This window comes from Globicephala melas, chromosome 12 (assembly GCF_963455315.2).
Source record: "Globicephala melas chromosome 12, mGloMel1.2, whole genome shotgun sequence".
NCBI classification, from domain to species: domain Eukaryota; kingdom Metazoa; phylum Chordata; class Mammalia; order Artiodactyla; family Delphinidae; genus Globicephala; species Globicephala melas.
In genome coordinates this window covers 69,143,712-69,166,117 of record NC_083325.1, presented here as the reverse complement: position 1 = coordinate 69,166,117, position 22,406 = coordinate 69,143,712, and the positions used below count along the sequence as shown (strand labels likewise).

The following is a 22,406-nucleotide window of genomic DNA, read 5'->3' as shown; positions in this document are numbered from 1 at the left end:
AAGGGCTGAAAGCATTTTCCTGCTTTTCTTTTGGAGGATGAGATTAGGGCAGAGACCCAGCAGCAGAAGCAGGGCTGCCAACACCAACCTACAGCCTCAATGACATGGGTCCCCAGGCCCCATCTTTTCTACCACTGAAAGTGGGATTTCCTGAGGCAGTGTCAAAGGGCTGTTGTGTAGAATGAACAAAGCTCCTCCGCAATGGAAAGCACTTCCCTACCAGTCCTCTCAAAAAGAAAACTGGCATAACCTGAGCTGGCACAATAGGATGGGGCATACTTGGCCGCTTTGCATTGACGTGAGTTGTCTCTCTGCTGCTAATGGTCTGGGTTGCCTCCAAATCTGTTTCCTCTTCTGTACAGGGGAGGAACTGAACTACTTGATTCCTTTCCTCTTAAAGATTTTCTCACATAATGCTAAATTCCCTACCCTGAAGAAGCAGAAAGCTGTTCCCAGATATTTGGCCAATCAGTCTACAGTGTCAAAGTGTTCTGTTCCAGGTAGGCACTGAACTAATCTCCACTCCCTTAAATAGGAGCTGGCTATGTGTTTTTCTCTATTTCCTGAAGTCATCTGACTACTCCCTGCCCCAAACCTCAGGTTGTACTCTTCTACATTCCAAGACTATGGTCTGCTTATTTCTCCTTGTGGGGTCTATCCTTGCTTAAGAGGCAATATTGCAGTCACCGTGAGTCTGCAACATCCCACAAGAGGATTCTAACAAAATGAGCTATAATACACTACTGTGCTTGGGTTTGAAATACCTCCTATAGTTGAAATAGTGTAGCTAAATATGTTTAATAAGTCAACAATGTGACAGTATAATGAAGGATCAAAAATCATGACGTGTAAAAGAATGGTTAAAGCAACTTAAGATATTTAATCTAGAGAAGAAAAGACTTGGGAAACACATGATAGCTATTTTTAAATACTTAGAAGGGCAATCATAGGGAAGAGTGACTAGATTTCCTAACACCCATGGTAAAATTTATAGAGGTATACTGTGTGACTTGATATAAAGGAAGATTTTTAAAAAATGACTGTCTAGGAGTGCTCAAGAAGGGTCAGATGACCAGTGATTGGGAATATTCATAAGCAGGAGCAAGTAAGATCTGAGCCACTGTTCTGTTGGCAGGGTGTCTGTGGTGTGTTCCTCAGTTAAGTAAGTACTATAAGCAGCTTCAGTGCAATGAATTACCATCACCCCCTTGTGGGCCTGTGTGTTGGGTACTCTAAAGAGGAAGTTAGGAAGGCAGTAATATTGGATCCTGGAATATAGTCAGACAGGAGCCTTCATGCAGATACCCTTTCCAGTTCTCCAAACACCCACTCACATGTGGTCTCAAAAACACCCAGTACCTTTACTTAGTTTTACCCACTTCACAATATGCTCAATATGAGCAGTTTGACTCCCAAGCCTAGGTCAGGCCTGAGTGTTTCTCATGAGTCATAGTTTTATGCTGAGGAGACTTGAGAGTTTGTGGAGGGAGAACCCCCTTGCCCGCGGGGGGCCGTGATGACAGAAGTCTGTGGAAAGAGGGATCTAAGGAGTCCTGGGGAGGCAGGTCTAAAGGTCCAGGCCTGGCAGCATCACTGTCCAGGAAAGCCCCAGTTCCTATGGCTGTGTGCATGGGGCCAGTTGTTCTCGGCAGACTTCATCCTGAGTGTTCTGTGGGGACCACGACTAGGGGCCAGGCAGAAGGCGATGGCTGGTTGGAGGGAAGCCAGGCCCTTTAGTGGGGGAGGCCGGCTGGAACATAGCATTGAAGTGGGCTCGGCTTTCAAGCTGCATACGGTGGCCCAGTGGACAGGTGAGCGCACGGACAAAATGGATCCGAACTAGCCCTGACTGCCCCCCAGAGACCAGCCATCCATAGGAGTCCAGGTTTGGGCTGAATCGTACCTGTGAAGAGAATAGAAAACAAAAGAGATGCTCACAGTTGTTGCTTTAGGGTGAGTCTTAGCTCTAAGAGCAAAAAAAAAAAAACCACAAATCTGAAAGGATAGGAGGACCACGATGGGGTGAGAGGTAGGAATGAGAAGACGATGAATGAGGTATGTCTATCATGCTCTGGAGGATGAGAGTGCCGGAGCTGTTTCCCCCGCCTTAACCGTCTCCATTACCTTTTCATCTCCCATTTCATTGCTCACAGGCCCAGAGTTGGGAGGAAATGAGATGAAGGATGGCGAAGATGAGAGATAAGGTTCCTACCTTATGAATAGCTTCCAGCTGCAGCCGGTCCAGGCAGAGCCGTGTTTGCCCCTCTCCCTCCTGCATGCGCAGCATTGGTTCTCTGTGGGGCAGACCGTGGAATGAACTCTGGGGAGGAGGGTGTAATAGGAGAGAGAAAGAGAGCAGCTTCTTAGTTTTGCATCTTTCTGCTGGAACTCCTTAGGACTCCCTACTATACAAGGACTCAAGTTTTTTACTTTTTCTAATGCCACACCCATTCTCCTGGCCTCAGTTTACCAAATCTGTGTCTTGAAAGAGCAAGTAGTGATGGTTGACGGTTTCAGCGTAAGTTCGAGCCTTGGGAGGGTTGGGGGCCCCAGATGAAGCAGAAGAGTGGTCCTGACCTTCAGGACTGTCCTGATATGGCATCAGATCTGCTTTATATATAGGCTAGAAAGAAGAATGTTAGATTAGGTTCTATAATACTGAAGACTGAATAAAAGTAAAAGAGAAAATTGGTTTGGAGCAGGAAAGACTGTAAGTAGTATGTTTAAACATATGTTCAGATGCACGAGGGTAGGGGAGATTATGTATACCTCTATGCTAAGACTTCCAGGGAGAATATCAGGGCTGGGAGACCTAGTACTAATTTGTACTCTGCTGCTAATTGGTAGCACTAATTTGAGAGGTCATGTGGATTAGGACCCAACAGATAGTGCTGCTATTAAATATTCATATACGTACGAATCTTCGATCTACAGGTCGTTTGACATTTATTGGGTTCAGTGCCATATCAGGCAATATAGCTGCAATGAGCTCCCCAGATATATCTCCTGCAGCTATTGTCCCGAGCCAGTCGGATCCTGAAAGACTCTAATAGGAAGAGAGAGATATTTTTCATTCATTCATTCATTCACTCATATTTATTCAGTTCTGTGAACTGGTAACAACTTCACAGTCTGAGGGGGGAGAGGCATATTCGCACAAACAAATATGAGTTTATCATAACCCATATCCCTGAAGATACAATTACCACACACCTATCTTCTCCTTTTATCCAAAACTACTGCCTCTGGGACTTCCCCAGTGGTCCAGTGGTAAAGAATCCGCCTTCCAATGCAGGGGACGCAGGTTCGATCTCTGGTCAGGGAACTAAGATCCCACATGGCGCGGGGCAACTAAGCCAACATGCGCCACAACTACTGAGCTCACGCGCCTCAACTAGAGCTCATGTGCCCTGGAGCCTGCGCACCACAACTAGAGAAGAGAAAACCCGCACGCCACAACTAGAGAGAAGCCCACGCGTCGCAACGAAAAAGATCCCGCGTGCCTCAGTGAAGATCCTGCGTGTCGCAACTAAGACCCTACGCAGCCAAAAAGAATAAAACAAATTAAAAAATATTAAAACAAAACCAACCAACCAACCAAAAAACCCACTCCTGCCTCTTTCTGACCACCACTAGGTGAGTAAAGGGACCGTTTTCCTGTGTAATGAAGGTTTGGAAGAGAGGGGCTCACCCAGACAGTGCCTTTTCGAGGAGCAGTGAAGTAGGCCTTGAAACCAAGGTAACCAGCATCAATATAATGAATTCCACAGAGTCCATAACTGTAAGAGAAAGAGAACAGAAAACCTTCTTTTTTCTAAGATTAGATTCATTTCTTCCCCCACAATTCAAACTCTCTCAGTGAAACAACCCTCAACCCTCCTCTCCTCACAACCATCTGGCACAGTGCACCCCAACCCTTAGGGCCTGTCCCCAGAGCTCCTCCTCTCTCCATCCTGCCGTACGAGGCATAGCAGTTGTCCTGGGCCACAGTGACACCATTGTAAGGGAGCAGCCAGGCCAGCTCTGTACTCAAGAAGCGCTTGATAGAGTTTATTGGTTCATAAGGTCGTCGAAGGTCCCAGAATTTGATTTTCCGGTCACTCCCTGCAGAGACTAGGAAATGACTGTGGAAAGATGGGAGAAGAGAGAGAGGATCAAATCTGAACAAGCCTGGAAGAGTCAGCCTGTCCCAGTCTTCACCTCCCACCTCCACAACTCTCCTATTCTATACCTGTTAGCTTTGCACCATTGAAGGGTACGCACAGCCTGGTCATGGGCTAGGAAACACTGGAAGGGGTAGAGCTTCAAGGAGCCATCAGAGAGCCGTATCCGCTGCAGAGGCGAGTTCGTGGGAAGGTTCCAGAAAACCACCATGCCTGAGGTAGGGACAGAATGCGTAGGTATTAGAGCCAGGTTCTCCCTTCTTGTTCTAATTCCTTTCTCTGGCTCCTAGGGTCTATGTCGTCTACTCTCAGACTTGATGCATTATGAAAGGCTATAGAGATCATGATTAGCTAGTCAACATTCCCTCCACGGTTTAAAGACTCAACCTGATATTTTTAGTTCCAATTCTCATCAACATAAAAGTAATAGCTTAGTCTGAGATCTGCAGTTGAAAGATAGGTTGAATGAACCCAGTGTCCTCTACTCCCTACTAAATAAAAATAAAGGGATTTTTAAAAAAGCATAAACCTTCCAGGACAAGGGTTGGCAAACTACAGCCCATGGGCCAAATACAGCTTGCTGCCTATTTCGGTAAATAAGTTTGACTGGAACACAACCACACCCATTTGCTTACCTAAGGTCTGTGGCTGCTTTCACTTTATAATGGCAGAGCTGAATAGTTCCAACAATGGCCAAACAACCCACAAGGCATAAAATACTCACTATCTGAACCTTAAGAGAAATGTTTGCCAACTCTGCTCTAAGGCAAAGAGAACAGGCAAGGAGCCAAAAGCAACAAAATGTAGAGGAATAGAAAACAAATGGACAAATAGAAACTAACTCAGCTGATCCAAAACAAGCTGACCCCTGACCAGGCTGGCAGAGGACGAAGTAATCAAAAGTATAACTTTGATAAAAGTGAAAGACAAACTAAAGAACAATAAGAATTTAATAAACAAAAGTGGGGGGAACCGGGACTTCCCTGGTAGCGCAGTGGTTAAGAATCTGCCTGCCAACGCAGGGGACACGGGTTCGAGCCCTGGTCTGGGAAGATCCCACATGCCGCGGAGCAATGAAGCCCATGCGCCACAACTACTGAGCCTGTGCTCTAGAGCCCGTGAGCCACAACTACTGAGCCCACATGCCTAGAGCCCGTGCTCCACAATAAGAGAAGCCACCACAATGAGAAGCCCGTGCACCGCAACAGAGTAGCCCCTGCTCGCCGCAACTAGAGAAAGCCCGCGCACAGCAACGAAGAGCCAACGCAGCCAATAAATAAATTAATTAATTAATTAAAAAAAAAAGTTGGGGGAAGCATGTGAAGCTAAAACCCCTTTTATACATAAACTCAGGAAATGTAGCATCTATGAGCCTTTTTGAAAAAACTTGACAGTGAATTACAGCTAAGCAATATAAGTAATTCAGCAATGGAGGGGGAGACCGAGATGAAAGGACTGGTGGAGACAGGCAATCGTTTTCAATACAGAGTTAAGATTAAGTAACTCTGGGAATTAAGATAGCAAAACAGCACTGAGTATCACATACCTTGACAGTGTAAGAACAAGACCACCAAAAGAAACACAATTAGGAGATTGTGAGGAGGATGACAGGAAGCAGTGTACGAGTGCTAATTCCCTTATCACCCTAGCAGAAAGTCTGCTGGTGTGTCTAAAAGTGAAACTGTCATTTAAAAACAATAACAACCTAATAACGCCAATTACTTAATGTTATTTATAATTTTTTACCTTTTTCCTTTTTAATCTTAAAAGTATCTTTATGGAACTAATCTCTCTGTGGTGAAAGAACATTTATTGGGACCTTAGCTAATTTTTCAGTTTCACTTGCCTTTTCCTTCCATAAAGTTAAAGTATAATTAAACTTAATACCTTTTAATTTAAAATAGTATCTAGAGTATGATCCCATTTTTACAGAATTCTTTATCTCTCCATCTAATCTTTTTATCTTTATACATGCATAGAGAGCAGCATGAAATGATGTTTATCTACTCAATTATTTCTTTCTGAGTAGAAAAATTCTAGTGACTTTTTTTCTCTTCTTTGTGTATTTTTACACTTCATGAAGAGTTACAAGTATATAATGGCGAACACTGAATCAAAAAGGAAACCACAACAGAAAAACAAGCATATATAAAAGTTTCAAGAGCGGTAGCTCCTTATGCTCTGCTTTGCTTTTCACCATTATAATATCCAGCAGCCAGGTGGTGGTGGGGCCGGGTGGGTATCCAAGCCAGGCTAAGGCACTGACCACACTCAGAGGGGTCTGATGCTTGCATAGACCCCACCTGAAGGGTTGCCACACATTGGACCTGCAGGGACAGGAGAGACAAGGCTAGGGTTAGGGATAACTACTGTTTGGAACAAAGGCTCCAATCCTTGTTTAATCCAGCAGGAGGTGGGAGATTTTTCAGGTGGAAGGAGACTCGCTGTGGAGTCAGTAAGGGAGGCTCAAGAAGATGGAGCCTTGGCTAAGGTAGCAGGTTCCTCACTCACCTTATAGATGGCAGGCTTCACTGCATCTGTGAGGGAAGAAGAGCAGTAACTGACACTCTGCATCCAGAGGACTGAGGTCCTAATTAGGCCTTGCTCTTAGGCCAGCACCCCCAGCCCTTTCAGCCATGCCCTTCCCTCACACTCTTCTCTCTCTACCATCAAATGTATGAACCTGCCCCCAGATTCTCCTTTCCTCCTGTTCTATATGATAGTGCCCTTCCTCCTATCAGAATGGCTAACCCCTCCACTCGGCTCTCTTCTCATCCCCTCCTTTTCCAGAGCGTGGCTCATTTGGTTACCCTCCCCTTCTCCTGCCCTGTCCACTTTCTCTCTCCCTATTGGGTCACTCTCATACTCACATGTAAACAGGCACTCTTGTCTTCTACCTAAATCAAATGAACAAACCCAAACCCTCCTTTACCCATTATTCTTTTTTTTTTTTTTTTGGCCGCGCCACGCAGCACGTGGGATCTCAGTTCCCTGACCAGGGATTGAACCCACGCCCCTGCACTGGAAGCACGGAGTCTTAACCACTGGACTACCAGGGAAGTACACCTTTACCCCTTTTTCACCTCCAGCCACCGCCCTCATTTATATGATCCCCTTCACAGCCAAACTTCTGAAAGAATTGTCTATACATTTCTGTCTTCACTTCCTCACCTCCCACTCCCTCCTCAGCCAACTCCTAACACCAGACCACCGAACACGGGATTTCTCAGGGTTCAAACCTAGGTGCCCTCTTCTTTAATTACTCAGTGCTGTTGAAAAACAAATAAATTCAACCAAATAGGAGCTGCATTTCCTGCCCCTTCCTCTTTGTGTTCACCTTCACAAAGGTGAATATAGAGGGAGAACTCTATATTCTCTCTCTCTCTTCACAACAAAGAGAGTGTGTTTACGTGTATGTGTGGTGGTGAGGGCAGGAGAGGTGGAGGACAGGATCTGGGGAGGAAGAGGAATATGGCGGGGGAGACAAGCCCCAGGCGCAATCCTCAGCCTTCAGCAGCTCTTTACACAGCCAATTAACTGTGGTAGCAAGAGGGGGAAGACCTGAGAGCACAGGAGAGCAAGGAAGGCGGGGAGATAAAAGGTAATGTGCTGAAAGAGGGCAGTTACAAGACTGCAAAAGAGAGGACTGCGTGCAGGCTGCCAAAGAGAGAGGTCAAGAACAACACGTGTGAAGTCAGAATGGGAGGAGTGACTCGGTAAGGCTTTGTACTGGAGAGACTGGGCCTGGAGGAGTTTCAGGGGAGACAGACAGGCCCTGCTAAGCTGTGGCCACAAATCCAGCAGCCCCATTCTCCTTGCTGTGCTACTCACCTAGGGGCTGCTGAGCCAGCAGGGCCTCGGGATGGGGCAGACTGAACAGCAGCACCTTCCCATCTGAGCAGGCAAGAGCCAGGAGACCCAACCGGGGCAAGAGAGGAGCCTAGAGGGTGAGACCAGATCTGCACTGAGGCTTGCTGCCTTCAGGCACCTCTCAGAAAACTTTTCAGGTTCTGGTCCCTGAAAATATGATATGGAGTTGCTGGAAAAACTCCACCCACCACTCTCTAACCTCCCTCCCTCCCAGAGCCAGCCCCTTGGTCCTGGCTCTGAGTCCTAGGGCCATCCCACAATCAACTGAGAGGTACCTTCCGAGGGGTGCCTGGAAGTTCCCACGCTCCACTGGGGCAGAACTTGAGGTCCCAGATGCAGCCGTGGTCACAAGCAATCCCATAGACAAAGTGGGCTCTGTTGCCAGGACTGAGGAGAGAAAGCATGTGGGGAGAATGGGTGGGAAGGAGGGGCCTGGAGCTGCCAGAGCCTGCGCTCCCCTTGTCTCAACCCAATCCGAGCCTTGCCCCCTTCCCCTGCCCAGCCCCATCCTTCTCTCCTCCTCAACCACCCTCCAATGGCAGTGTCCCAGCCCCACCTCACCAGCTTTCTTGCTGCAAGGTCCCAAGGTCCCAGAGCTGGAGCAGCCCAGGGCCCGAATAAAGCTGGCTCAGTGGGTGTGTCTCATTCATGTCAGGACTGGAGAAAAGAGCCACATACTGCGAGGCTGCTGCCCCCTCTGGCACTGGGCACCAGTCCAGAGCCCACAGCGGTCCCCCCGTAAAGAAAGACACATCCCAGCGCTCTGGGTGTGCTGTGATAGAGCTAAATCTAGAGAAAAGTCAAAGATGGGATGAAAAAAGGAGTTAATAAAAGGTAGTAAGGACTTCAGTAGATGAATGGATAAATAAACTGTAATACACCCAGACAATGGAATATTATTTCACACTAAAAAGAAATGAGCCATCAAGCCATGAAAAGACATGGAGGAACCTTAAATGCACATTACTAAGTGAAAGAAGGCTATATACTGTATGATTCCAACTGTAAGATATTCTGGAAAAGGTAAAACTATGGAGATAGTAAAATGATCAGTGATAACCAGATGTGGGGGAGGTGGAGGATGAATAGGCAGAACTGAGTATCTTCAGGGCAGTGAAAATACTCTGCATGATACCACATTGATGGATACATGTCATTATACATTTGCCCAAGCCCACACAATGTACAACACTAAGAGTGCACCCAAAGGTAAACTATGGACTTTGAGCTATTATGATGTGTCAGTGTAGGTTCATCAACTGTAACAAATGTGCCACTCTGGTGAGGGATGTTGATAATGGGGGAGGCTGTGCATGTGGGGGGCAGGGAGTATATGGGAAAAACCCTCTCAATTTTGCTGTGAACCTAAAACTGCTCTTAAAAAAGAAAAAAAAAAAAGTAATGCGAACAGAATGGGAGCTCCACCTGGAGCTCCTGTGAACTGACTTAAGCAAGCACCAGAACACCAGTCACAGTCTACAAGTGAAACCAGTCCTGGCCACCATCTGTATCTTCCTCCTTTCCTTCCCAAAGTCTGTCTAGTCCTAGGCTTTCCTTCAAAGATGACAGGTTGTGCATTACGGTTTACTACAGTGTTCTCTCTAGGGCCAGTTTGTCTAGGTCTATCGGAGTAGATGTGACCTTGAAAACTGGTTTTACCCTAAACCTCCCTAGGCTCCCTCAGTCTGGCCAGCAGCGATAAGCACTGCACATTCGAGGGGGCTGACCAGATCTAGCCAGCACTCCTACCCTTGGGACCTATTGGACCAGCATTAAGGGAAGAACAGGGCCAACCTATCATCCCTTTCAACAATCATTTTTCATTTTCCTGTCTCCCAGAATCAGAAAAAGAGGTGCAATCGTCACCTGTTTATTCGGTAGAGTGTGCCATCTTCAGGAAGTCCTTCACGTTGTACAGAAAACAGTGGCGACTTCTCCTCCTGGGGCAGGTAGTGAGCTGCCTCACTGGGGGAGGGCAAAGGGAATAGCCTAAGTTTGGAAGAGTTTCATCCATCCTGGGATTCCCATTATAAATCTAGAGTCCTCTGTTACCCTTCTGTCTCCAGTGGTGTCACCCCCTCCTAGATTTCAAAGATGTTTCTTCAACTTACAGTTCAGGTAACAATTGCCACTTCCAGGCTAAAGGAATCCATTCTGCAAACTCCCAGTATGAATGCTTCTGTTCTCGGCTGGAGAAACAGAAGCATCATGAATGAAGGAAGAGAGAAATTCTAGAGCAGCGCTGCCCAACAGAAGCAGCACTGCCCAACAGCAGCTCCCAGTGATGGGAGTGATCTATCATCTGTGCTGTGTAACACGCTAGCCGCCAGCTGCAAGTAGATACTGGGCACTTGAAATGTGCCTAGTGCAACTGAGAAACTGGACTTTTAATTATATGTAGTTAATTGAAAATGAAATTTAAATGGCTTCATGCAGCTAGTAGCTACCATATTGGACAGCACAGCTCAAGGGCTCTCGCCTTGGACTTCCTTCGTGGCGCAGTGGTTAAGAATCCACCTGCCAATGCAGGGGACATGAGTTCGATCCCTGGCCCGGGAAGATCTCACATGCCGCAAAGCAACAAAGCCCATGTGCCACAACTACTGAGCCTACGCTCTAGAGCCCACGAGCCCCAACTAATGAGCCCGCATGCCCCAACTACTGAAGCCCACGTGCCTAGAGCCCGTGCTCCACAACAAGAGGAGCCACCGCAAGAGAAGCCTGCGCACCGCAACGAAGAGTAGCCCCCGCTCGCCACAACTAGAGAAAGCCCGCACAGCAACGAAGACCCAATGCAACCAAAAAATAAAATAAAATAAAAATTTAAAAAAAAAGAGCTCTTGCCTTTGGAGCAGTGCCTTTTAGTTATGAATGTCTTCACAGTGTTCTACGCTGCAAGTGCCTTGCGCCCTTCCCATAGCCCCACTGCTAGATAGTCCTTTGCACTCCTCCACCACCCTTTCATCCTCAGCCCCCATTCCCCAAGCCTCACAGGTCCTTGGTGAGATGAAGGCACTTCCAAACAGGAGCCATGATGTGATTTGGTAAACCATTGGGAGCCACTCCCCGGCAGTGTGGCTTCTGCTTCTGAGGATCAAATTGAAGAGAGTGTAAGGGAGAGAATCTCATAAGCTGGAGAAAGTCCCCAGGAGACCGCTTTCCCAACTTTTACTTTTCTTGGCATTACTTCCTCTCCAACCTTTTACCTATCAGCATCTTAAAAGATTTGTATCTCAACCATTACAATGACTTCTTCATCTTCTGCTCTTATTCCTCCATCAAAACCGCAAAACCTCCTCTCTGTTTTCTGTTCATCATCCTTGGCATGTCTCCATGGCACCTGATTCAGAGGACTCCTTTTGCTTCTTGAAACTCCTGCCCTATGGGGTAGTCTCTCCTTATTCCTCCCATGTCTCTCCTTATTCCTCCCACGTCTCCTTCGCAGGCTTTCCCTCCTCTGATCCATTTGGTCAGTGACGGTATTTCCTAGAGGCCCTCTGTCTCCTCAGCCCTCAATACACGTACTCCTGGTAATTTCATCCTATGTCTCATGGCTTTGACCACCATTTTAATGCCTGATTATCAAGGCTGCATCTTAGTAAATGTAAACGTTACTCAGTCTCAACTTTTCTACAAATTCTAGACTCAGTGTGGTGCTGAGCCGTATTAGAGCCTGAGGCAAAAGGGAAAATCAATTATATGGTTTCTATCTTTATTTAAATTTTTGATATTTTCTTCACTACAGATTTGTTGCATTAATTTTGATTTTTAAAATGTTGCATCGAGATATTTATCTTGATTACTGGGGGTTTTGGTGCTCCCTTAAATGTTGCATCTGGGAGAAGTAAGGCACTGGTCCCATATATCTGACTGGCAAAGAGACATCTCCAGAAGGATGGCCCTTGATCTACCAGCACCTCCAACTCGACATGTCAGAAAGTAAACTCATCACCTCGCCTGCCCACCTTCCCCCGTCCTGAGTCCCCCACTCTTTCTGTGTGCCCAGGTTCAGTGTATGAGAGCACCATCAAAGCTGGAAACTCTTACTCCTTCAATTCCCAACTGCTATTAATTCTCTTATATATCTCTTTTATCTGCCTCCCCGTCTTCTCTTCCTTCACTGCTTAATTTAGGCCCTCACTAACTCTGGAGCACTAGAGAACTGAAGCTGTCTTCTTTATTGTCAACTGCAAATTAATATATTTTCCTAACTGATCATGTTATTTTTCTACCTAAAAACCTCTGTTGTATAGAGTTTCTGTTTGGGATGACAAAAGTTTTGGAAATGGATAGTGGTGATGGTTACACTACATTGTGAATGCACTGAATGCCAATGAATTATACATTTTAAAATGATAAATTTTGTTTTATCTACTTTACCATAATTAAACACACACACACACACACACACACACACACACACACACACGCCCTTTGTTGGCTCCTATCAGTTTTAGTCCTTTCATCTTCTCTAGTTTAATCTTCCCCACCACTTTACCCCAGGCCCTATGCTGCAGCCACAACCAATTTCTGGGAAAACCATCCCCTCTGGCAAACTTCTATTCCTTTCAAGACCTAGCTCAAGTATCATTTCTCCATGAAGTCCAAGCAGTTAATCATCCTTCCTCTATACGCCTAAAGCAGATTGTTCACTCCTGATGCAGCACTTATTACACTGTGAGCTTTGTAAAGCAAGACCTTGTCTTATTCATGCTTGTGTTTCCTAGCATAGAGTAGATGCTCAACATATGAACGAATAATCTTGTTTAGTTACACCCGCAGCCCCTACAATCTCAACTGTGTTTGAAGTTGCTCTTTTTTCCTTTTACCTGTTTTGGCCATCCTAGTTACTAGGCCAAAGCTTCCCTTCTAGGCGTCCTGCTGACCCCCTAATAATCCTGCTATCCCCATTCACTCCATCTATTCAGGTTACCCCTGAAGTGGATGCTCGTGCGGTGCTTCGGGGCACTGTAGGCTCGGGGTCAGACGAGCTCTCGCTTGGGGCCTCACTTTCTTCTCCATCTTCAGCCTCAACCTGGAGAACGAAGTCTTCGTCCCGTGCGGTGTCATCCTCTTCTTCTCCATAATGACGGGCTGCCTGCTGCTGGTTCTTCTTGGGTTTGGTGGGGCTGCTCACCTTGGGGCTCTCAGGACAGGATACTGGAGCAGGCAGGGCTGTTGAGAGCTCTTCAGCCAGTTCCTGAAGATACAGAAGTGCCCTGTAGGATAGGGCAGAGTCAGAGCAACACTCACAGACACTTAACCGAGAGCCCACTGTGCCCGACACTTGGCTGATTCTTATCTCACTAGATCCTCCCAGTGACCATGCGAAGTGGCTATTAATTTCCCTTCCCCTTTGATAGATGTAGAAAGAGAAATCCAGGAAAGTTAAGTGACTTGGCCAAGATGATTCAGATCACATATGTGGAATCTGAACCCAGTTCTTCTGACTCCAAGTCCAAAGCACTTTTCACTCTACCACAGTCAAAGATCATTGAGGGCAAAGGGAAAGAATGGAAGGGCACATATATACTGACACATATTGGGCAGTAAAATTGCAATGAAGACTTGGAGGACACTGTGAAAAATGCGATAGGATATGAGGTACAGAAAGGAACCTCCCAGATAGACAAATTTAACCACAGATAAAATTGCTGTGGTAAGAGTTAGAAGATTGCTCAAGTCCCCAGAAGCCAGACACCACCCCTGCTTACCTGACACCTCATCACAGTCCACTCATCTCTCCAGCATCTGCCCCACCCTCATCCCTTCACCCAGCCCCCCTCCACCAAGCTGTGCCCCGAAATCCTTACACTTGGGCAGCCCTTCGGCGGGGTCGTTCCCCAGGAGGGGTCTCAAAGTCCTCAGGGGGCCTCTTTGGATGTGGAGACTCTGGCTGATCTAGGCCTTTTGACAACTTCAGCAGTAGCAGATCTGCCTTGGACTTTCGACCTCGTTTCTTAGGCATGGGGGTGGACAGAGGGTTGGACTGATCTAAGAGACCAGGAACCCGAGGGGCTGATGGAGAATTAGGCTGCTGGGGCCTTTTGGGGCCTTTCCGTGTCCTACCACCTCTCTTCGGGCCAGGCTTTGAGGCCCTAGGCTTTGGGACCTTTGACATCTCTGAAGAAAGATCTGTAGAGAAGAATATGGGTCTGTGAGATGGGACCAGAGCTCAAGCCTCTTTGGAACAGATTACATCATACCCAAGTTTGTAAGGTCCTATGAGCTCAACCTGCTCTCGTTCATCTTAAGCTGAGCATGGGGAGATAAAAAGCTGAAAGGTCAAGGGACATACCTTGCTGTTCCAGTCTGGAGAGGGTTTCCTGTTCTGGAGGGAGCCTCCTCTCATCAAGAGAATCCTCAAATCCAGGCAAAGGGGTAGATAATGATGTCTCTATGGAAGCCTCCACACTGGTTGTTTCTGAAGAGGCCTTGACATCAAGCTGTTTTAGCACCTCTTGTCCAGGAGAGTCTACCACAGTCATGTTCCCCACGGGGCCGGCCTCCTCCAGAGCAACACAGCCGACCCCGTAGGGATCCATCAGCACCCCCTAAAATGGCTGCGCCTGCATATAAGAGACATACAAGTGAGTAGAAGGTAAAAGCTATTTGCACTGGCTCAGATTTTTCTACTTTCCTGTCTTTCTCTTCTCACAACCATTTCTCCAACCTCCCCCCACCTTCCCCACCAACCAGAAACCCAAGCTCTCTGATCATTCATTCATTCAGCAATAATTACTAAGCATATTCTATATGTCAGGCACCATTCTAGGAACTGGTAACATGACAATAAGCAAGACAGACAAGGTCCCTGACCTCACGGAACTCACATGTTAGTGGAGCTGACAATAGACAAACAAGCAATAATAAAGCTACCATTTATTAAATGCTTACTATGTGCCAAGTATTGTACTAAGTGCTTTATTTAGATGATTTAAAGTGAGTGAACAATTATTTAACTCCTCTCCCTGAAACCCAATGAAATGAATCATCCCCTCCCCCTCAAAAAAAAAAAAAAAAGAGAGAGAGAGAGAGAGAAAATCACCTGTTATGAATGTAGGAAAGGGCCGCAAGTTTCTAGAATAGACTATAACGAATAGCTGCCAGATACTATAAAGTTTACATCAAATTGAAGGAGGACAGGATGACTAGATCTGACATCCATCTTTGTGAATATTAGTCAAGGTACAGATTTATTTAAGAATAAGTAATTCTCTAGTGTCCTGCTAGCAATCTTTCAGCTGGATGGGGGAGGTGGTAGCCTATGAGACAATTAAGGAACATCCTACTACATTAAGAGACCATTTCCACACTGAAGAATAGACTAAAAAATGGTCATGAATCTTCATTTTCTTCAAACCCAGGAAACCAGCTGTGCAACCATGGACCAAAGTAAACTGACAGAGATAAACAACACTGGCTACCAACCCAAAAACCTGAGCAACACAGAACTCTGCAAGGGCCCAGTTTCTGGCCAGAATAACCTACTTGTCTGTAACAAAAGGGAAGAAATAGCTCAGATCCCAGGAAGAACCCCTCCATAGGTCTATATATGTCTTAAGGATAAAGAACTCATCAGCCTCAGTGGAAAAGTGTGCTAATACAAATACCACAAGAAATATCATACAAATTAAAGTTTCCAACTGTCTCTCTTGAGGAAGCTACAGTCTATCATTATAAACTATAACAATAGCCAACTCTTTAACTCAGGTGCTAAGGATACATTATAACATCATATGCTAGGGATATAGTATAACACTATCAAGGTAAATTGAGGTCAATGAGAATCCACCTACATTGTTCTCTGGTAAACAGCAAACCCTGAGAGAACTACTCCATTCAAAATTAGTAATAAGCAAAAAGGATCCAATGGGACCTATGCATAGTTACTATGGAAAGAATATAAAGGACACAAATGAAAAAGGTGAAAAGTACCCTTTCAAAGAAAGTCTCCAGAAAACAAGAAATTTTCCAACAAAAGCTTCTATTCTTTCAAAAAAGCCAAAGAGACTGTGGAATCCAAGATTTAAGAGACCAAAGAAGAAATAAAACAATGGCAAGGCAAAAAAAAAAATGAGCTGGCAGTTATAAGGAAAGAAACTGAGTAAAAGAATAAAATCAAAGAAATGAAAACCAGAGAAGCAAAATGCTGAAACTATACATACTACTGAAAAGACAATCAGTGATATGAAAGACATGTTTGAAAAAAACCACACAGGTTGTAAAGAGATAAAAGTGATTAGTGAGAAGATGATATGGATGAAAAGAGAAAGTGGAAAGCCAACATATGAATAATTGATGTTCCTGAAGAAGAGAGAAGAAAAATGGGAACAGAAAAAAAACATGTTCAAAGACCTAACAAAAGAAAATTTCCTGAAATGAAAACTAGAAATGTGTACTTTCCTAACATAAAGGAAGATCTCAGTCTATAGATCAAGCGGGCTTATGGTGCAAAAGGAAGACAAAAATCAATAAATACTCATTAAGACCAAGAAATACAAGTGAAGATACTAAATTTCTCCTACAAAGAGAGAGAAAAAAAAATCAGGTCAGCCTCAGAGTTCTCAGAAACATTTGATGCCAGAAGATAAAGAAACATTAAAAGGATCAAGAGAATTCTTTACTTAACTGTCATTCATGTAAAGGTAATGGGATGACATTCTAAATATGCAATTTTCTAAAAAAATACACTTGAAGACCTAATTTAGCCAATGAAAGATAAATCAATATAAAGAACTTGCTAATGGAGAAGTTGTGTTATTAAAAGGCTGGCAGTAAGGATTTAACCCAGTGACACATCATCAACTGTGGTAACTACAGGTATAAAACAGATTATAAATTAAAAATTTCAATGTCCCACAATGTAAAAATACCAATATTCTGATTGTAGTAGATTGGGGCAAAAGAAGTTGTTCTTAATTTTGCTTCTAAGGCTGACAAATTGAAAAATATAGATTTACTAATACCATTTTTTTTGGGGGGGTTGCACCGTGTGGCTTACGGGATCTCAGTTCCTGGACAAGGGATTGAACCCTAGCCACGGCAGTGAAAACCTGGAATCCTAACAACTAGGCCACCAGGGAACTCCCTACTAATACCATTTAGATGTTTAATAGAACTAAAAACAGTATACTATATTGCTTCCAAAATACCCAATAGGGCTAAGAAACGGAAGGAATTTTTTAAAAGACCACATAATAAAAGATCATTAAAAATAATGGAAGCACACACACACACACAAAGAGAAAAGAAAAAAAAAACAACACAAAGGTGACAGAAACAAGATAAATAAAAGGAATTTATTACAGGGTATTAAATGGTTCACATCAGTGGTTCTCAAAGGGTGGTCCCAAAACTAGCACATCACTTGGAAGTCAGTTAAGTGCAAACTTCCAGTCCTACCCCAGACCTACTGAATCAGAAACTCTGGGATGGGGCCAGCACTTCATGTTACAGCAAGACTTTCAGGTGATTCTGCTGCATACTCAAGTTTGAAAACCACCTGCATAGAGGATCACTGGAAGGGTTGGGGACAAAACGTTTAGGAACAAGTACTTGTCAAATTGAGAAGTTGTTTACAGCTGCTGGTTCAAGAACCACATGGCTTCTCCTCTGCCATGGTGGGGAGCCAGCAGCTGAATCAAGAAGCCCCTGCCATAGCTGATGGCTCCATAAATAAGCTGCTTCTGCAATAATCAGAAAGTGACCAACTGAGGAAGACTCTTCTCTGGCTCCCAGATCCAGAGCCGTATCACTGCCACTATCTGCAACAGCAAAATGCATGCCTTCTGGCCTGCCTCCTCTCTAAACTCAAGTCCAAATTTGAGTTCCTCAAGAGCACATTTGATTGGCAAGGCCTAAATCATATTCAGAATCTTGGATGGAAAAATTCCAGGAAATGAAATTTCTAGCTTTCCAGGCTCTCAGATGGAGGGTGCTCATTCTCTCACATCCCACTTACCCCAGGGTAGAAAGTAGGATCAGTATTTTCTCAATTCCTCTCCAGTGTCAATTCTTGACCAATAGTCCTCCCCATCTTGTAAAAACCTTGTTCCTTCCAAGCTCGTAAAGTTCAGCTAAATCACTGCTAGTCACTCCACTGTCACACCTGAACCTTGTCAGCATATAAAACCTTTTAACCTCTAAAATCACTAAGACACCCAATATCTGATCACAACCTCCCATCGTTACAGCTAGACTGCTCAACTACTATCACTATATCTATTCTTTAACCACATTAATTAATCCACTGATCTCTCCAATTTCTCCCTATGTCAGCCACAAATCATCTAGTTTAGACTTCTTTATTTTAATCAGACTCTTGTTGATATTACAAACTTCCTTTCTTTTTGTCTTTTTGTTCCACAGGCCCGGCAAAATTCAAGCCTGGATGAACCAATCACCCATCTTCTCCATGGGAGCATGTAAGCTAGTTGAGCACTAGCGTTCTAGTTGAGCACTAGTTGAGCACACGTTCTCTCTAATCAGCTCCCATACCCTCTCTCCTCCAACGTCTGATACCTTAGTCCTCAGCAGATAACTTAGCCTCAGATTTCTTAAACAATCAAAAACCATACTTCAATTTCTTGTCAGATAACCTAACACTCCCTGCCTCTGAGCCCCTCATCCACTTTCCAAAGCCAAACTTTCCACTTGTGTTCTAGCCCCATGCCCCCTCCTGCCCCACCGAAAGAAAATGAAGATGTTTATCCTTTTCCTTTCCATTGGCTCCTTCTAAACAGAATTTAACGGGAATTCCCTAGTGGTACAGTGGTTAGGGCTCTGCGCTTCCACCGCAGGGGACACGGGTTCAATCCCTAGTGGAGGAACTAAGAACCCGCATGCTGTATGGTGCGCCACCCCCCACTCCCGCCAAAATAAATAAAATATGTGCCTCCCCAAAATAAATAAATAATATAAAATTTAAAAAATAAACATTTAACTATTTTTTAATTTTCATCTTAACACAAATACAACTATCCTTCAAACCCAGTTCTCCAACTAATATCCTCCTGCCCCTCACAGTCAAACTTTAAGAGCTGTCTGCCCTTGATGTTTTAATCACCCTGCTGCATCCTAACTAGGAGATTGCCCTCAACTCATCACTGAAGCTAAAGTGATCCATAACTGTTGTGTCAATTAGTCCAATACTCTTCTCAGTCTCATTTAACTTGACCTCTCAGCAGCACCAAGGCTCCTTACCACTTGTTTCTTGAAACATTCTCTTTTCTTGAGAAGTAATTCAAGTCCAGTAACCTTCCAGATGTTTACAAAATTTCCTGTCTTTTACAGGTGTCTTACACCTGTTTGGTAGCTTTTTTGCTTGTTTGCAAACTCACTTTTGTCTCTCCAAAGTATTCAGTTTAGTTTGCTTTCTTTTCTTTTTTAGAATTGTTTTTATAAAATCTTTAGTTGATACAAAATACTTATAAATAAGTGTAGAATATAAAGAACAACAATAAAACACCTGTATATCTGCCATGTTTCAACTTACTTTTAATAGAAACAGTAACTCTTACATACTCAAATTTCCTTAAAATTTAAATATATGTCACAATTATATAAACATAGTGACAAATCAACTTATATTAAAAATGTTCGAACCAATACAATGACTCTTGGCAAGCATTCAGTTCAACTACTTAGAGTGACCGGGCCTATAGGAAAAAAATCTACAGGCTTCGAGAATTCAGTGTGCTATGGGCATCAGTAAAGTATGCTTTATGCAGGAAATGGAAAATGTCAGTTAACAGAGGGAGCTAGTTAAATGGAATCAGTTAAGAGAATTTCTACATGTCTTAAAGATTTTTCCATATCATTTTTCCACATACATCTTTTTCATTCTTCTTAGTTACTATATGGTGTTCCATAGGATTATAGTTTATTTGGGTATTTCCCATTTAATGGACAATTGGATTATAATACTATTACAAATAATACTGCAGTGAATATTCTAGTATAGATCTCTTCATTAATGAGAAATTATTTTTCTAGAATAATCATCTGAAGTGGAATTACTGTACTGGGTTAAAGGGTATACACATTTCAAAATTTAATAGATACTGCCAAACAGGTCACCAAGATGAAAAGCAATTTATACTCTTACTAACTGTAAAAATGGGTATACCCATTTTACCACCCCTTGTCAATCTTTGATTTTTGCCAGTCTGATGAGTGAAAGAATTCTTCCCTACTGTATTTATTTGCATTGTCCTGGTAATAATTGAGATTAGCAACTTTTTATATGTTGGACATCTGTCTTTTATGAATTGCCGATACACATAATTTGCCCATATTTCTACAGGACAAATTGATCATTCCTTATTTATCTGTGCAGTTATTTATGTTGCAAATATTTTCTCTCTGTATCTACCTTTTAAAAAAACTTTGCTTATGTTTCTTGCTAAACTGAAGTTAAATTTTATGAGTTAAATTTCTCAGTCTTCTCTTTTCTGGCTTCTGTTTGTGTCTTTTTTTTTTGGCCATGTTGCATGATGCGGGGATCTTAGTTCCCTGACCAGGGATCGAACCCGTACCCCCTGCCGTGGAAGTGCAGAGTCCTAACCACTGGACCACCAGGGAATTCCCCTGTTTGTGTCTTAAAAAGGCATTTCCTACCCCACTGATATAATATCAGAATATAAGATATCTTCTTTTATTTTCTTCTAATAATTTTTCTAGTTTTGGATTTTACATGTAGCTCTTTAGCCCATCTGGAATTTTCTTATCATAAGAGATACGGGTATTTACTTATTCCATATCTATCTTCCTTAAAAGTTTCATGAGATAGGGCTCTTGTCTATCTGACTCACTATTGTATCTAGAACCTGGTACGTGGTAAGCACAATAATTAACCTTTGTTGATTGAACAACCTTCTCAAGGTACAAAAATCTCTAAAAGGATTCACTTCTCATAGAAGGCATGGCATTGGTGGTTAATTTCTATTTTTGACTACACAATGCAAATCCTGGACACAAGTAAAGGATGTTTAGTAAATGTGTACCAGAGTTTATGAAATTTTGCATCGGCACCCCAACTTGTCTGGTTCCCATGCTGCTCCAAGGCTGCCAGCCTGATCTCCCCAGATGTGGAAAATGATTAGATAACACTGCTCCTCAAGTATGGAGTTACTTTACACACACTGTTTGGTCTAATACATTGTCTCCCAAAGTGTTCCTATGGTACAACTGGTGGTATGCAAGATGATTTCTGAGATACAAAAATGAACGATTTTATTTGACTAATTGTGTTTTTATTTTAACTTGTATATATAAAAAGAAAACTATAACTAGTCCATGAAACCCATGGTTTCATCTACGTTGTTTAGATCAAGACTAAAGCACTTAAATCTTAAAATTAAATCAATTTAAAGAAAATTACTAAGAAAACAATACTACAGTTGATAAGAAGGGGTGGCCAAAAGAGACGAAGGTACAGGAATGACAGATTTGTGTAACAATATGCCCCTGGGACTATAAGCCTTGGCCATACCCTGCATCCCTCTAACAAAGTGAGTTACCACGGGTGAAGCTGAAGTCACCACCTCTGCCTTCCCCAACAGAAAGCCAAGTTGCTGCGGGATAAAAGGACTAGATTGGGAAACATAACTGGCCCCTGGCTGCGCCAATGAGGTTGCAGCGCGCGGGGCACAACCCCCAGGGTTAGAAGAGCCTCACCGAGGAAGAGGCTGGAAAACAGCAGAATGAAAAGACCGACCCGCTACCTCTCTAGAGGTGACCGCCTGCCCTTTCTCAGTCCTGGGCGTCGGGTAGCTTTCACAACTAGCCTGTTCGGGAAGCGAGCCCTGAGTTTCGTAAGGCTGAGAACTACGGTAGGTTCGCAGAGTCCGAGGGTTGCAATGTAGGCAGCGCGGCGGCCGGGACACAGGACGAGGTGTTACAGACACCGCGTGGGGAAAGAAGGCGAGACCCGAGGAGAGCAGAGATGGGGGATGCACGGTTGCCACCGTAGGTTAGGGAGGTGGGGACCACGACGGTTTCCGGAGGAGTTCAGGGGCTGGAGGTCGCGATGCTGTGCAGAGGCGGAAAAGCGGAGCTGGAGTTGGTTCCCAATATCTTAGTGCTACCGAAAAAGAAGTGGGGTGAGGGGGTAGTAATCGTGGGGCCCCGCACATCCCGCTGTGGTACACTCACCCTCACCAAAGTCCTTCCGGAAGTCCAAGTTCGAAGATGGCGCCGCCTGTCTGGTCGCCGTTTTATGACGAAATCTGGTAGCTACTCTTCATTGACGTCCCCCCCCGTGTACAAGGTAAACACGTGGGCTTGGTTGGGAGTTTGTGCCCCAGGACGTTTTCTAGTAGACTATGTATCCCATAATGCAGTGCGGCGAGCGTCCCGAGCCCTGTCGCA

General features: G+C 44.2%; 1 protein-coding gene across 1 annotated transcript; it reads right to left on the bottom strand.

The window, feature by feature from the left end:
* Positions 1–855: 855 nt before the first annotated feature.
* GTF3C2 (general transcription factor IIIC subunit 2) lies at positions 856–22,341 on the bottom strand. Its single transcript, XM_030858119.3, has 19 exons — positions 22,191–22,341; positions 14,332–14,602; positions 13,847–14,168; positions 12,967–13,252; positions 11,026–11,120; positions 10,145–10,222; positions 9,900–9,998; positions 8,595–8,822; positions 8,309–8,420; positions 7,995–8,103; positions 6,675–6,700; positions 6,361–6,490; positions 4,232–4,376; positions 3,963–4,124; positions 3,692–3,779; positions 2,918–3,046; positions 2,471–2,623; positions 2,213–2,320; positions 856–1,903 (listed from the first exon to the last, which is right to left on the bottom strand). Exons 2-19 carry the CDS (start codon positions 14,576–14,578, stop codon positions 1,685–1,687), a joined length of 2,736 nt encoding a protein of 911 aa, XP_030713979.1. The 5' UTR covers positions 14,579–14,602; positions 22,191–22,341; the 3' UTR covers positions 856–1,684.
* Positions 22,342–22,406: the final 65 nt, after the last annotated feature.